Source organism: Calypte anna, chromosome 24 (assembly GCF_003957555.1).
Source record: "Calypte anna isolate BGI_N300 chromosome 24, bCalAnn1_v1.p, whole genome shotgun sequence".
Classification (NCBI taxonomy): domain Eukaryota; kingdom Metazoa; phylum Chordata; class Aves; order Apodiformes; family Trochilidae; genus Calypte; species Calypte anna.
Window position 1 is genome coordinate 3,422,232 of NC_044269.1, and position 15,519 is coordinate 3,437,750.

General features: G+C 46.6%; 1 protein-coding gene across 1 annotated transcript; it reads left to right on the forward strand.

The window, feature by feature from the left end:
* Positions 1-10,490: 10,490 nt before the first annotated feature.
* Positions 10,491-12,405, forward strand: BSX (brain specific homeobox). Its single transcript, XM_030464886.1, is given in 6 exon segments — positions 10,491-10,721; positions 10,724-10,754; positions 11,802-11,873; positions 11,876-11,964; positions 11,966-11,994; positions 12,156-12,405. Coding segments are annotated over 6 exon segments (702 nt in total).
* Positions 12,406-15,519: the final 3,114 nt, after the last annotated feature.

The following is a 15,519-nucleotide window of genomic DNA, read 5'->3' on the forward strand; positions in this document are numbered from 1 at the left end:
TAAAGTTCTGAAAGTCTTCTGGTGTGAGCAGCAGGCTGGTGTGTTCCTGGCACCATGAAAAGCCCTCTGGCTGCCTTGTGTAGTAGCCTCTGGACAAGGCAAAACTGGAGAAAAGCTCAGTTTCCTTACCCTTAACTAAAATAACCAACTCTCTGATCACTGCTGGTGCTGTGGGAACAGGGCACAACTCATCTTCACCATATCAGGATATTGGGGTGTTGCTTTTTATTTTTTTTTAAAAAAAGAAACCCCTCCTGCTCCCATCCCTGTGGATTAGGCTGCTCATTTACTGGGCCTGAAAACGTTTTCCTGTTCACGAGCTAAACAGATGAGACTTTAAGATTCCTCTCTTTCTTGTTCATTTAAGGGTGAAAAATTGCCAGCAAGAATTCAATTAGCATCATATCTGCTTAGGCCAGACTCTGCTGAGGGCCTTCCTATACCCATACTTTCACTGCATCATCTTCACAATAGCAGCATCTGCTTTATTAGGAGTTGCCTAATTGATTTGGACATGCCCAGTTATTATATGTTAACAATGTCCTCTAGGGTGAATACTTAGAGAGAAAGGGAGAGGCAACCACAAAGATGGTTTTCTTCTGTTTCTTGGACCTCCTTTCAGCATTAACAGCTGTGGCTGACCTATGGCACTGCTGTATTCACAGAAAGGTCCTTAACTCCTGCACCTAACTGGTGGCAAACTTCCTTTTCTGTGGTCTTGTTTATGTTGGTGGTTTTGGTTTGTTGTTTTGCCATTAGAAAATGGATGTTCAGCACTGGCAGGAAGGATTCTGAACTCTGATGTGTTACATGGAAATGAGAGTTACCTTTATTGGTTTTCCTGCTGGTGTATGAGACAAGCTTGGGCAGGCTGGTAGCAAAAGGCAGTATCTTCCACCAGCTCAGCAGATAGAATTATAAAACCTGGAGGCCTTTTGAAGGTCACAGAGGTTTTCTCAAAGAGCAGATACAACCTTGGTCTGGGTGGGGTTTGTGGCTCTGAGAACTTGTGTTGTGCTTGGCCTCTTGTCATTGCCTCTTCTCATTTCAGGCCACGTCTGCCCAGGCTCTGTTTTATTTCACAGCAGTGAAAAGCTCACCCAGGAGGTAACACACGTTGCCCTTCTTATTTGTGCTGCTGCAGAAAAGGAAGAAATCTTCCTGCACCTTGTGACCTCTCCTGATAGTTCCTTCTCCTGTATGATGCTGGAAGGGGCTCTGCACCTTGTGAGCATTGCCCAGAACCAGCAAAGTGTCAGATTAGGAGAGAATGGCAAAATGGTTCTTGCTGGGAAAGATAATGTGTGTTTCTCATGGGAGCTGGTTGGTCCTGGGAGTCCATTTCTGTATCAATTTGTGTCCCTGTCCCCCATCTCTCCTCTCCTGCTTCTTCATCCTGCAGCACCTCCTGAGCAGGGAAAGCAGGGGCTTTTGGAAAGCAGGATTAACCAGCAGGGCCCAGCATGCAGGTTCTGTCTCCTCCCTGCAAAGGGTGACACCAGAAGCCTTATGTGAGCCTTTATAATTTGGATAAAAGAAATAAGAGGGGGGGCAGAGTCTGTCCCCATTCACTTAAATGTCTTTTGTAGGTTTTCTGCTGGGGTCTGTGGGCAGCACCTATTATTTCGGGTTAAATCTCCTGCAGTTAGTGGGAATGAAGAAGAATTAAAGAGGTAAATTGTGAGGCTGATGCTGGCAAGTACAAAGCACCCATGGGATCCACCACTGCTGCTGTGTTTTTGGACGCTCTCACCCTGGGATTCAGGATCCCACTGCACCCAGTACCAAGAGAGTCCTTTGGGCTGCTTATAAGCACAGTAAATAAAACACAGGAGGTCTTTATGATCCCTGCTTCACCTCTCAGGACCTGGAGCATACAGACACCCAGGCACACAAACCTAGAAGCTGTTGCTCAGACCCCTCCATCCTTGGGAGCTCAGAGATCAAGGCAGCTTGCACGGGGTCACACTTGCTGCAAAATCTAAACCAGAAATGACAGCAAAGCCCAAGGTTCATGAAACTGCCTTGCTCAAGCACCTCCAACCCTCCTGTCCCCTGGGGATGTGACAACTGTCCCAAGACCAGGCAGGACACAGCCCCTCCAACCCTCCTGTCCCCTGGGGATGTGACAACTGTCCCAAGACCAGGCAGGACACAGCCACCAGGCTGCCCCCAGCATCCAGCAGAGCTGCGTTTTCCAGGGTGCTAAATCTCTCCCAGGGCTTAAAGAGAAAAGCAAAATAAGTGGGAATGGGCTTTGCTGGATATGTTGGAAGCAGCTGAGGGGGGTGAGGCTGGGAGGTGTTGGGTTGGAGCTGAGCTGGAGATCCCCCCTCTCATCACTGAGCATCACCCAGGGCATTCACTGAGCTGCCAGGGGAAAGGGCTTGGATTTTGTCAGAGGAACTTCTTAGGGAGCATTAATAAAACTTGTTACCCTAATTGAAACAAACACTTCAATAAAAATCAAGGCTTCAGACATTAATGGATGCGGGGAGAGGGGACAGCACAGGAGTAGCTCAGCTTCCTGTCCTTTTAGGATTGGATAGCAATAACCTTCCAATGATGACAGCTAAATTAGAGAAGATGGCTTTCCATAATTTCTCCAAACAATCACTTAATGGGAGCAGTGTAATTCCACGAAATAGGTGAATGGAGTACTAAACCATTTTATGGAACCATCAATAAACTAAACCTGGCTTGCTTTTAAGATTAAACTAAAAAAAAAAAAAAAAAAAAAAAAAGGAAAAAAAAAAAAAGAAAAAAAAGCCTACAGCCAGGGAAGGGAGAAAGAAAGAGTATTTATCTTTACACACAAAATTTGTGTGCTAGTAAAGTGCAGGCAGTGACAGGAATTTCAATTATTTAATCAAAAAGAAAATGAAAGTGGCTTTAAGTGTTGTGATTTGAGCCAGTGAAATCTAATGTGGGCTCACATTGAATATGAGGAAAATGGGAAGAAAATTAAAGCTGCTCCTACTTAAATCATGTGGTTACAAATGGTAAATTAGTTTCTCGATGTTTTCATTTAAGTGTTTAAGTGGAAGGTTTTATTCTTAATGTAGTGTTGTGACACAGAATAAAAACCTTATCTGTCTCTATAGCTTTTTTTCTTCCCCCCTCCATGCTGCTGCCTTAGAAGGCAAAAGGGGAAAAAGCTGCAGCAATATTAGACTGCTTTTGTTGAAACTGGGAGGCAATATGCTTTCACCACAAGCTCATTAAGGTAATAGATGAATAATGTCTATTAAAAATGCACTAGGCTAAATGAATTTAATGTGTGTTGGGAGGGAAATTGCATTTGCCAGAGGATACAAACTGGAAAATTCTCCTTTCTGTACTTATTTTGGGACTGAAGTGCTGCTCTCAGTTGGACAGAAATGCTCAGGCACACAAGGATGCACACACACACACAGATCTCTTATTTGGGACCATGCTAGAAAGATGCAGAAGTTTATATTATTCTGACCCCTCCTTATCTTTGAGGTTGTTTCCCATAACTGTGCTGCTCTTTTCCTCCATTCAAGCTTCTGGCTCTTGACCTCTTGGATGCCCATGTTTAATTTCCTGGGTGAAATCACAAATGGCAAACTCAGCTGCAAAGAGAGCTGCAGGATGCCAAGCCTTGATCCCCCCACCTGGAAGTCAAAAAAACCCCAAAACCCAGCAGATTTTGGCAGAGGACAAAACCACTTTCTTTGTATTGATGAACTTGGTGATTTCATGGCATGGATGGGTTTGAGCATCAGCTTTGAAAAAATAAAACATATTTATGAAGTAGGAAATTCCATGATTCCTTCCTAAAAATACAAGCTGGGTGGAAGCTCAACCAAGAACCCCCCAAAAAATCAGGTTTGTGCACTCCATAGGTGAGAAATCATCACATCTTGCTCTGCCACTTCCCACCAAACTCCTCCTCTTCTAAAAAAATCCTGATGTCTCCATGTCATTCAAACTCAGGAAGTCTGGAAGAAGTTTTTGTGTTCTCCAGACTGTGTTTAGCCCATACCCAACGTTCTGTAGCACACACACCAGCTGCAAAACTGATGATAAAGTCAGAAAATCACCATGCCCCTAGAAACTCTGGGTTCCTCTGTCCACTGCCTCACCCCTCAGCAATGAAGTTACTGCTGGCTGCTCAGCCACTTCTGAAGCATTTCAGGAAAATGTATGTTTGAGGCTGTTAATTTTCCAACCAATTTGACTAAAATTGCCTGCTCTGTTAAAACCTTGCCATAGGAATGGGAAGAGAAAAGTTAGAGAGGGGTGTACAAGCATATTGGGGTTTTTTTAGCAAGAAATCATATTAAAATAAAATACCAGAAAGAGTGAGGAATAGCTGGATTGATTCAATTATTGTGGAGCTAAATAAATTCATTTAATGTGTGGCAAAATCATGTGAATATCATCTTAATAATTTATTATTAAGATGCATCATTAGTTGGTTCAGATGGCTTAGATCATTTTAATCTTTCCCTTTAAAAACCATACTGACAAATACTGAGAAAGTGCTTTTAACATCAGGCAATACTGTGTTACATCATAACACCATTTGAATACCCGTGGAAACGTACCAAATCCCATTTCAAAATGTAATTTCTGGTTTTAAAGCAATATTTGAAGATGCATTTGTGAGATGCTGCCCAGATTCTATCTTTTTCCCCCAGACCTGTCATCCACTTCTGGAGTGCTTAAAATAAAGTGCACAGATACAGAGTAAGCTGAAACAGTCAAGAAGCAATATAATAAAAAAATGTTTTGAGTAAAGTGTGTTACTCAGATCTTTCTAAAGTACATTTCTGCCTTGATTCTGGAGGCCACACAACAGACAGCTCTGCCTAATGCAAGTAATGGAACCAATCTCTTCCTTTGATCCTCAAAAAGGTTATCTTTTTTTTGTAAACTAGCTCCAACTAGTTTTGCAATATGTTTGGAGCAAACATGAAAGAAAAAAGGTTTAATTATCCACCAATAAAGCAGGAATCCTTTTCTTTTAACCAAATGATTGGCTAGGAGAGCACCAGTTTGTAGAGAGCCCTGCGTGTGACAGATGCAGGGTGAGAAGTGTTTGTGGGAAGTGACATTTGGTGACATCTCCCATCTCAGAAGGAGAGGACAGAACAAGTTGTGTGTTTCAGCTGAGGAGGAAAAACCAAGCCAGGATGTTTGAGGCTTGTGATGTATGAAATCTGATTTTCTAACTGAAGGCTGAGTGGTGTTTACAAGAAGCTTAGTGCAGAGTTTGTGAATAATGACAGAGTTTCAGGGGGTTCAGTCAAAAGAGAAATGCAGAAAAATATCAAGGGCTGCTGGGGATCAAGGGGTAGGAGAAAGCTGTTTGTTCCTCCTGTTTATAACAGACATTTTCTATGTATGTGTTGTGGTGAATCAAACAAGTTAAAGAGATAAGAAAAGGGGAATTCTGATTCCACAGGCTCCCTAGGTTAGATGGGTTTTTTTCTGAGGTTTCCCCAGGAGTTAGAGGATGAAATTCTGGCTCGTGTGATTCAGCTTCCTCCTGGGCTGAATCATTTGTGTGCTTTCTATTGGAGTGTTTCAAATGAGACACTTTAACGTTGCAAAGAGGGGAACTGAAAAGAAACAAGTGTTTGTGTCATTTAGATTTATTTGCTCCATTGCTTTTTACCTGAGTTCCTTCTGACATACACCAGCCTGAGACACAAGGTTTAAATAGTTGAAGTATTCCTCTAAGTAGAAAAGATATATGAGCTTTTCATGAGGAACCTGGAGCTACAGAAAGAGTATAAAATCACCAGAGGAAAACCACAAAGAAAAAGAGGAGAAACAATAGGAGGAAAATAAAGATGTGATGGATAAGAAAGGGGAAAGGAGGATTATGCTAACCAAAGGTTAAAAGCAAGGATCCACAAGGTCCTTGTCATGAAATTGGAGCAACAAGGGAGGTTCTGAGTCATTAGTGCAAAAAAAAAAAGTGAATTAAAACATTCTGATTGTTGCACAGATGGAAGGAAAGAAAAGGAAGAAGCATGGATGTCCTAAAGAAGAGAGCAAAGCAGTGACTATGGCAGCAAGGATGGGGTTTTTGAGAGCAAAGGATTAGTCAAGATCCCAAAGTACAGATGGTCTTGGGTGAAATAATCACCTTCACCTCTAGGGACTGAGCAATGCCCATGGGTTGGTCACACGATGAGGAGGAATTGGAATTGTGAGCAAATGAGGAGAAAGATAATTGAAAGCAAGTCCCAGGGAAACTTCTAAGCCTCCTTCCCAGTTTCTGACTCATTCCAAAAAGAAAAAAGGAAAGAAAGAAAGGATAATCTTGCTGCATTTTGGAATAGTACAGATAACCCTGTTGAAGCTGAATACAAATAGTAGATAATTAAAACTCTGCTAAGTCTTAGTTAATAAGGTTGTTACTTTAGGGGCAGTGTTTCAACCAGAGCTGGCAATGTCAATAATTTAATTTGTTTTATACAAGTCTCCTGCCTTCAGAAGATGTTCAGGATTATCAGATAATGAGAGATATTTTCAGTACAGGCACAAAACTCTGGATTTAGAGGTGAAATCCTTGAACCCATGCCTAGGTAGCTGGAGCCTTCTACAGTCTAAGCTTTCACTCTCTAAATTAGTCTTTTTGCCTCTCATTGATGACATATCCCTTCTTCTCACCAAAATTCTTGCAGCTTTTGGTGGTGATAAAAGCCTCCAAACTGCCTTCCTGCCTCAGTCACTTCTTAACTTGGTCTCCTTGTATCAACAACTCCTCTATCCCTCTCTTTGCTTTTTATCCAGAATTGGAGCCCTGCAATTACTATGATTTTTATCAGTGAATTCAGTGATTTTGTCAGAATAATACAGCCCCAGCCTCTAACCTGAGTGTGTATTGTCTTGGAGTAAAATTACCAGGCTGATTACATCTTTATTCTCATCCTGTTGTCTTCTCTTCATCTCAGCTACAAATGAAGGAGAGTTGCCAGGCCACAGGATGCTGTGTTTTCAAGATTCTAGGGGTGGCAGAGTTTAAACAAGCCTTGGAAGCCTTGGCTGGATCTTCTCCTGGTGCTGCCAAGCAGTAAGGAGAAAAACTCTTTTCTGAAACTTGTTTTCCCTTCTCAGTCTCTCCCAGCCCTGTTGTTGGTGTTATCTGTCCTGAGACCTCTGAGCAGGGGCTCCTTCAGGTTGGGGAGAGGTTTTGCTGAAGCATCACACATGGAACATTCTCCATTAAGTGTTCAAAAGACCTCTGCCTATGTTATGTGGATGGCTACTCAAACTGAGCTCTTCAGACCTCTTTCCTGCAGCCAGGCTCCCATTTTGAGCATATCAAGGCTGTCTGGTTTTAATTTAACCCTTTTTTTGAGTGGGTTTTTCTTGAAAGGCATGAAAAGGCTTGGCCCCCATGCTACCTTACCTCTTCAAGAGCCACAGAAAGGTAAGTGCATGTATTTTTAAACCACACCAAATTCATCCCTAATGCAACGCTCTGAAATAAAGCTACTAACATCAATAGAGCTGCACTGGCCTTTTAAATGACCCTTTAGGTTTAAGTCAAGTAAATTCCTGTTGTTTTGTGCAAAATTTTCCTGTATTCCCTTCAAATGCTCTTAAATCTGCAGGTAATGACATGGGGTTTTTATGCAATCAAATTTTTATGTGTGTGTGTTATGTCATTTAACCAGAAAAGAGAATTTTATGTGTGTGTGTTATGTCATCTAACCATAAAAGAGGAGTGTGTATATGTGTGTGCGTGGGGGGTACATGTGTGCATCTCTACCAGCAGGTTAAAGCTCTATAAGCCTGTAGAATACTTTTAGTTCACTGGAGGATCAATGAACAAACTCCAGAGTATTTTGCCTACCTGGATTGCCAGCCATGTGCCTCCAAAGGAGGTCTGAATTGTACTTGGTTGCAGGTTGAGATGTTACCCAGTCCTGCAAAGTGTTCAGAGGAAGATGAAGGAGCACAACATCAATGGTGCAGCCTGGGCAGGGAGTGTTTGGGGGGTCCCAAGGTGAGATCTCCATGCTGCTGGGACCTGAAGAAGAGGCCCAAAGGGGAAAAATAGGTAAGAGGCTTGTAAGGCAAAGAGGTCACCCTGCCAACACCACCCACAAATGGTGGGAAGTCTCTCACACCCCCTTCCTATCACAAAAAGCCATGAAATGGGAACATCTCTGGGTGTGAGGGCTTCAGTGGAGAGGTGGCCCCTTCGTGGGGTCTATCTTCTTTCCAAGGGGCTTCTCCACAGGCTGGGAATTATCATCTCAGCCTCTTGCCCTTGAATTGGCCCCAAGGAGAGGCTGTAGTGCCACTGCCCAGCGTGCTGCCAGGTTTTGCTGCTCTTACTGCAAGGAAGCAGTGAGACCACATCCCCCCTCTCTAGATATCTCTTAAATAAAGAGGGACTCTGAAAAGCAGCCCCTCTCCGTGTGGCTGTCAGATGAGCAAGCTTTTGCCTGAGTGCAGTGACCAGATCTGCCTGAAGTAACACATCCTTAATCTCTCAGATCTGCTCTATATATATACTCATTCCTCCAGCACAGCCCCAGCCCTCCCGGAGAAGCCATCTCAGCTGATGAAACAGCTTACCCAAGCTCCCCTCCCTTAACAAGTCCCTCTTCATCACAGTTAGTTCATTTGCTTACTCATTTGCTCCTCAGAGAAAGTTGTTAGCCTGTTGTGTTTGTAAACCCCCAGCCAAAATCCCGGGATGATGCCGGAATGGGCGTTTCAGGATGGTTCCAGGAGGGGATGCTGCAGCCGGCTTCCAACCCCCCCCCCTTCTCCTTTACCTTCTTTCTTTTTAATTTATTTTTAAATTTATTTTATTTCCCTGGAGATAAAGACGGGTTTTGCCGGGAGCAGCGCAGCCTCCGCTGGACACCGCGGAGCTTTCTGCGGGCTGCAGGGAGCTTTTCCCGCAGCCCCGAGCATCCCGAACCGCTCCTACCTCGACGGCCGACTGTGCCCGGATCCGTACTCACACACACACACACACACACACACACGCACACACACACGTTGTATATGTCGCCTGTCACTTAGATACGCGATGCGCACAGTGGTGCCTGCACCCGTGTTTTTTTCCACGGAGACCGCGAGTATTCTTGTCCCCCTTCCCCGAGTGATGAAGGAGCCACATCTCTAAAAAAAGAAATACCCAAACAACTGATGGTCCTTAAAACCTCTACGGGAAGCGGTGGCTGCCCCTGCCCGCGCCCACGCGTGGCCGTGGGCGAGGGGAAAGAGGCGGCACCGCTGGAAAACTCGGTGGCTCATTAAAACCGCCCGATTGCCATTTCTATTCTTTTCAAGGTGTTTTTTTTTCCCTCTCCCCCCCTCATCTATTTACCATTTACCAGCTCATCCATATGGAAGACATGGCTTACACTTCCCTGAGAACTGTACTTTTAGGACTAATTGATTCTTGTAATTAATTTGTTCTACCTGCTGGATCAGATGGAAATGCTGTCCGTGTGCCCAAGGATTAGCACTTGCCTTTCTAACATCTTTCTTAATTATCTAATAGCATGGGTTGGGCGAATTCTGGCTCTATTAGAACACTTTTACTATTAACGGTAGTGATTGGAATTGTGATGACAACTCGATTTCAACAAATTAGAGCTTAAAATCAGGAGATGAAGGAGAAGTGCCTTCTTTTAATTTCCCTGAGTTTAACATCAATAATTAGAGCAATTTTCTGAGATGCGAACCGAAATTATCTCGGCTATGATGTGGTGTATCACCCTCATTTTAGCAAATTGACTCCGGGGAAATGTATGTTACAGATTAGGGAAAGGGAAAAAAAAAAAAAAAAAAAAAAAAAAAAAAGAAGACAAACAGGAAAAAAAAAAAAAAAAAGTCAAATGAAGTGTTAGCACAACACTGAGTGGGGGCTGGATGGGAACAAAACCCCAACAGGGCCAGAACCAGAACGCAGAGGATCAAGCTGCGTGCGGGGGGACAAGTTAGGAGCGGAGCGTGGGACAGGTGGCTCCAAAAAAAAGAAGTTTTTTACCTTTTTTTTTAGAAAAAAAGGAGGTAAAAATCATATTTGGGAAAATGCCCCAAGCCCACCGCCGGGGCTGCCGAGCTGCTCGGGGAGGTGCGGTGCTGTGCGGTGCTCCGCGGCTCTGCGGTGGTTTGGGTAGCCCCGCGGGCCCGTCCCCCCGCCCGCCCGATCGCCATTGGCTCGCTGGAGAGTCCCCTTCCCACCGCACCTCAAAGGCGCGCATCTCCCCGCGCAGCCCAAACCCACCCGCCTCGCATCCCCCGGCTCTTTCAGTTTATTTCTGCCTGGGGGATTTTTAATTAAAAAAAAAAAAGAATAATTATTATTATTTATTTTTGCACCGGATTTTTTTGCTTAAAGGGTCTTTTCTTTATTATAATAATTTTTATTTATTATCTTCAGCCCCAGCGAGGAGCAGCCCGTCGCCCCCTCTCTGGCAGCCAGAGCTCAGCCTGGTTCTCTTCTTTCCCTGCTGCCCGAGGGGGACACAACCGAAATGAACCTCAACTTCACCTCACCCGTACACCCCGTCTCGGCTCCCAGGCCCACCTCCTTCTTCATCGAGGATATTCTGCTGCACAAACCCAAACCTTTGCGGGAGGTCCACCCCGAGCACTTCCCCGGCTCCTTGGCCTCCCGCGTCCCACTTTTGGACTATGGGTACCCCTTGATGCCAGCCCCGACCCTCCTGGCGCCTCACCCGCACCCTGCCCTGCACAACCGGAGCATCATCACCATCCCTACTTCCTCACCACCTCGGGTAAGTGGCAGGAGGAACCTGCCGAGTGTGGGGCCAAGTGGCGTCGAGGTGGGGACTTGGGTGGGGACAAGAGTCCACAGTCCCGAGTGGGACAGGCTCCGGCAGTGGAAGACACGCTCCTCTGGAGCCGTGGGGAACCTTTCCGCAGCCATTGAAGAAATCCTGGGTGATTTCGATGGGCAGCCACCTCCGGTAGCCACAGCCCCCGGCCCGGCTTCGGGCATCCCCGGCTTCGCTATCGAGGGCAGGAGACCCCCACGCTGCAGTTTGTCATTCGCTCGATTGCCCGAGATCTTGAGAGTTTCCGTCTATATTTGTATTTGTAATTTTTTTTTTTTTTTTGACTGGTAACATTTGTTTTTCCTTGCGTTGTCCATCCAGACTGTAACCGGGATTCGCCTTCCCCCTTCCAACAGCACTTCCAGGGCTGTGTTGGCTCCTCTTCCCGGGACTGGGAGAAGCTCTGCCGGCCCGGCTGGAGCCCGGGGCTTTTCCTTTCCCCAGCCCCTTCCTTGGTCTGGAAGGAATTTTCCTCCAAACTTTCCCCACGGGGCAGCCCAAGTTTTTCACCGATGCTGCCGGAGGGGACGGCTCTCCTTCTGCCCGCTCTCCTGACAGCCTTTCCTAGGGCTCTTTTGGTTTTTCCGCTTCCATTTCGTTGTGGTTAAATTCCCGGGAGGTGTGAAGAACCCTGCCAGCCTCCTCCGGCCGTAGGCTGCGGATGCTGCCCGGGCTGCAAAAGCTTTGAAAAGCCCCATGTTTCCAGAGCGACAAGACCCCCAAAATCAAACCAATAAAACGCTCTTAAAAAAAACCAAAACCAAAACCAAAATAACCTACGAAAAGCCCACAACAACCCATCCAAAAAAACCCAAAAAAACCCCAAACAAAAAATCCCACGAAAATAATAAAATACATATATTTATATATATATAAAAAAAAAGAAGCAGGGGGAAGCCCACTCCCCAGCCGCTGCAGCCCACCTGGGGGTCGCAAAGGGCAGAAGCCACCGGGTGACCCCGGTTTTACTCGGGTGTGTCCCCCCAGGAGTGCCGGTGCCAGCCTGTTACCAGCACCACGCTCACGCCGAGCTGCCCGGGAAGCATTGCCGCCGCCGCAAGCCCGCACCGTTTTCTCCGACTCGCAGCTCTCCGGCCTGGAGGAAGAGGTTTGAGATCCACGCTACCTCTCCACTCCCGAGCGGGTAGAGGCTGGCCACGGCCCTCAGCCTCTCCGAGACCCAGTACCGGTCCGGCAGGGATGGGCAGCATCCCACTGGGAAGAGCTCTGACACCTGCCCCTACCCCTTATCCCACATAGCATCCCCACCTTCTCTTTTTAATTTTTATCCCTTTTTTTTCTTTTCTTTCTTTTTTTCTATTTTTTTTTTTATTGCTTTCATCAGGTGAAAACCTGGTTCCAGAACCGACGGATGAAGCACAAAAAGCAGCTGCGGAAAACCCAGGACGACCCCAAGCATCCGAGCGGCGAGGAGAGCCGGGATCAGAGCTCCCCCGAACCCGAGCTGCCTGAGGCAGCCGCTGCCGAACCCCGCAAGGGTCCTCCCGGTCCCTTCCTGCTCCAGGACCCCGAGGACGAAGTGGACATCCTGGAGGAGGGGGATCTCTGTGCCGGTCCCCACCGCCTCTAGGAGCTCCGGGGCCCGGCCCGGGCTCACCTGCCTCTCCGGGGTGGCTTTGCCCCAGTCCCGGCCCCGCAAGTCGCCCCTCACGCCCAGCCCTGAGTAATCCCGGAGCCCAGAGGGAAGGGGGGGCACGTTTTGGGAAGGAGGTGTTGATGCCAGGGAGCTCCCTCCTCGGAAGCGATGCACCGGAGGGGGCCGAGGGTCCGGAGGTACCGCCGGCTTCCCCCCCAACATCACCCCGAGCCTGAGGTTTGCCTGACGAGGGAGTGAGGAGAGAAAAAAAAAAAAAAAAAAAAAAAGAAAAACAAAAAAGAGAGGGTTTTTTTAAACTTCCCCTTCCCTTGGAAATATTGGACTTTTTTCCGTTCCCTGAAATTTCCTCGATTTTAAAATAAATGTGTACCCGTGCCAGCTCGCCCCGACCCCCCCTCAAACCGCCCCACGCTTCCCATGCACCCAGCGTAGAGCGGGTTTGATCCCGGGCAGGGCTTCCAGGACACGCGTGTACTCAAAGATTGTGAATTGTAGAAACGCTCTCCAAAGAAACAGGTAAGACCAAAAGAACCATTTATTGAATTCCGATATCAGGAAGGGGGGAAGCATCACCCACAACTCGATCCTGCCAGGGCTGCTCGGAGCAAGCTCAACCCTAGCGAGATTTTTCCACAGTTTGGAGAGCCACCTGCGGCGGCAGTTTGATTCCTTCACAGCTTCCAGGTGTGAATCACATTTTTTTTCTTTTTTTTTCCCCTTCCCAAAGGTGGTCCCACGTTTATTCTTGTTCCCTTCCACCCACCCCCTCCAGCCTGCTTCTGCCCCAGCGCCTCTCTGAGCTCCGTGTCAGATAAAGCAGCCACCGTCTGCACTCGCTTTGCCTTTACCTTCCTGCCAGGGGAAGGGTTTTAATTTCCAGGTAAATTAAGATATAAAATTTTATTATATTTTTTTTCCTCTGGGTGAGCTGCTGGGGGCGCGGCGGAGGTTCCACATCTCCAGGGGAGGGCTGGGGCTTTCCTCGTTTTAAACCTGGAGAGGCTGCGTTTGCTCAGCTGCAGCTGCAACCCGGTGGCATGTCGGTGTCTGGTTATTTAAATCTGGGGGGTTTTCCATATTTATTTTTTTTTCCTAAAGGGAAGTCAATTTGGTTGTCCAGTGTTAGCACTTTCAGGGCATTCTGGAGTATGGGACAAGTTGTTTTGTGAGGGGGAAAACCTGTCCCTGTTTAATATATGAAATATAGATGATTGAAACGTGTATGTTTGCTTTTGTGGGTTTTCCTTTATGTTATGCACTCGTTAAATAATAAAGATCATATGTCCGAGGGGAAAAATACCCAACCATCCATCCAGAAAATGGCTAGTTGTTTTTTCCATGGTCTCATACTTCCAGGGCAAACATCTTCATCAACGAATTTTGCTACAAATGCCACCCACCTCTCTAAAAATTATCATTCAGAAGGGAAACCCAACCGATTTCCTCTGAAAGCCTCGGCGTGATTGGAATCACCCGCGGATCATTTCCCATCGCCAGGTTTCCAGGCTGGAAACGCTTCCCCCAGCTCCAGGGCTTTTTCTTTTTTCTCAGCACCTCCCCAGGCAGGCAGGGAGAGGATGGAAACTCTCGAAAACCTTTTGATTCGATGCTGGTGTGTCCATACTCAGTCGCCCACCAAGTATTTTGTCCATTTCGCTCTGTGCTGATGATCAGGCCCCCCCTGAGTGTGCATTTCGTTAGGAACTATTAAAAGTGATAAGAAAACAAAGCTCTGCCGTGATATTTACATGATAATATGTTGTTTTGGGGGGGTTTTTTTGTTGTTTTTTTTTTCTGACCACATCTACCGCTGCTGTTGCCGGGTTCGGGTGCTGTGCACCTCGGAGTGGTGGTCTCAGAGCTGGGTAAGGGGCAGTGACTTCACACCAGTGCCTCAGGTGGACTTGGTTATGGTAATAGGATTGGGCAGCAAGGTATTTAGAGAGCAGAAAGCCCCTTAGTTTTGTGAGAGAGACTATTAGGAGCAAGTATATAGGTGTAATAATTTAAAACCCACTGCATTTGGATGGAAAGGGATATTAAAAGTTCTGTTGCTTCCCCTTGGTGTGTGATTCCCTTTACTTGTGTGAAAAATTGTTTGTTCTACCTCGCTGAAGCAAAAGGGGTGTAAAAATATGCTGAGATGGAAAGAACACAAAGAAGGAGAAAGCACGAGTAGAAGATTACGATGCCCAAGGGAGAGAAGTTTTAGGGCACTGACATGCAAAAGCCACTTTTCCCTCCTCTTTGCATTTACACGGCTCTTTTGCAAGGGGCTGCCAAGAAAACGGTGGTGTCAGGCACCCTGCCACCCTGCCCTGCCTGGCAGTCTGCCCTGCCAGCAGAGATTGAGGGGGGCAATCAGCTGCCCCCTGCACCCAAACCTCCCAGGAGCTGGTGCTCATCTCTGTCTGGAGCATTTGCACCCCCCCGGGATGGTGATGTTTACATCTGATGGTGGTTTTCGAGAGGGGAAAGGATCCTGGGGCTCAGGTGCAAGCACTGGGAGTATATCCAGGACCAGGCTCTGCTCTCAGGACCTTTTACAGTGCCGCAGCCCAGCTGCAGATGGTGCCAGCTAAAACCTGGAGGTGCCCTCACCTCATCCTGTGGGACCCTTTTAGCCACGAAGTGCCATGGTTTCTGTGGGGCACAGAGGTGTGACAGAGCCCCTGTCCCTTCTTACCACTTTTTATTACCCTTACAACGTGCCAGGTCAATGAGAAAGGGTCAGAATGTGAATCAAATAACACTCAAGTCTCTGCTGCCTCTCCTTGCCCCGACAGGAAATTTCTTCTTCACTAAGTATTTATGCTGATCAATAGAATAAAATAAGTCCACAAACACCCACTTATCTGCACCTGGCTGTGGCTTTAGGCCAGCATTTATAATGTCAGTTGTGTTTAAAACCAAAGTCACTGATCACTTGCAAGGTCAGTGACAAATACAGACTGCAGAACACCCAGCCCAGCTGGGATGCTCAGTGTGTGCACTGAGCTCTGAGAAGGAAAGTCTGGGGAGGAATTTTATTTCTGAATTTCAGAGATTTTTCTCTTCTGAATAAATTAAATGGTGCTTTATTTCCAT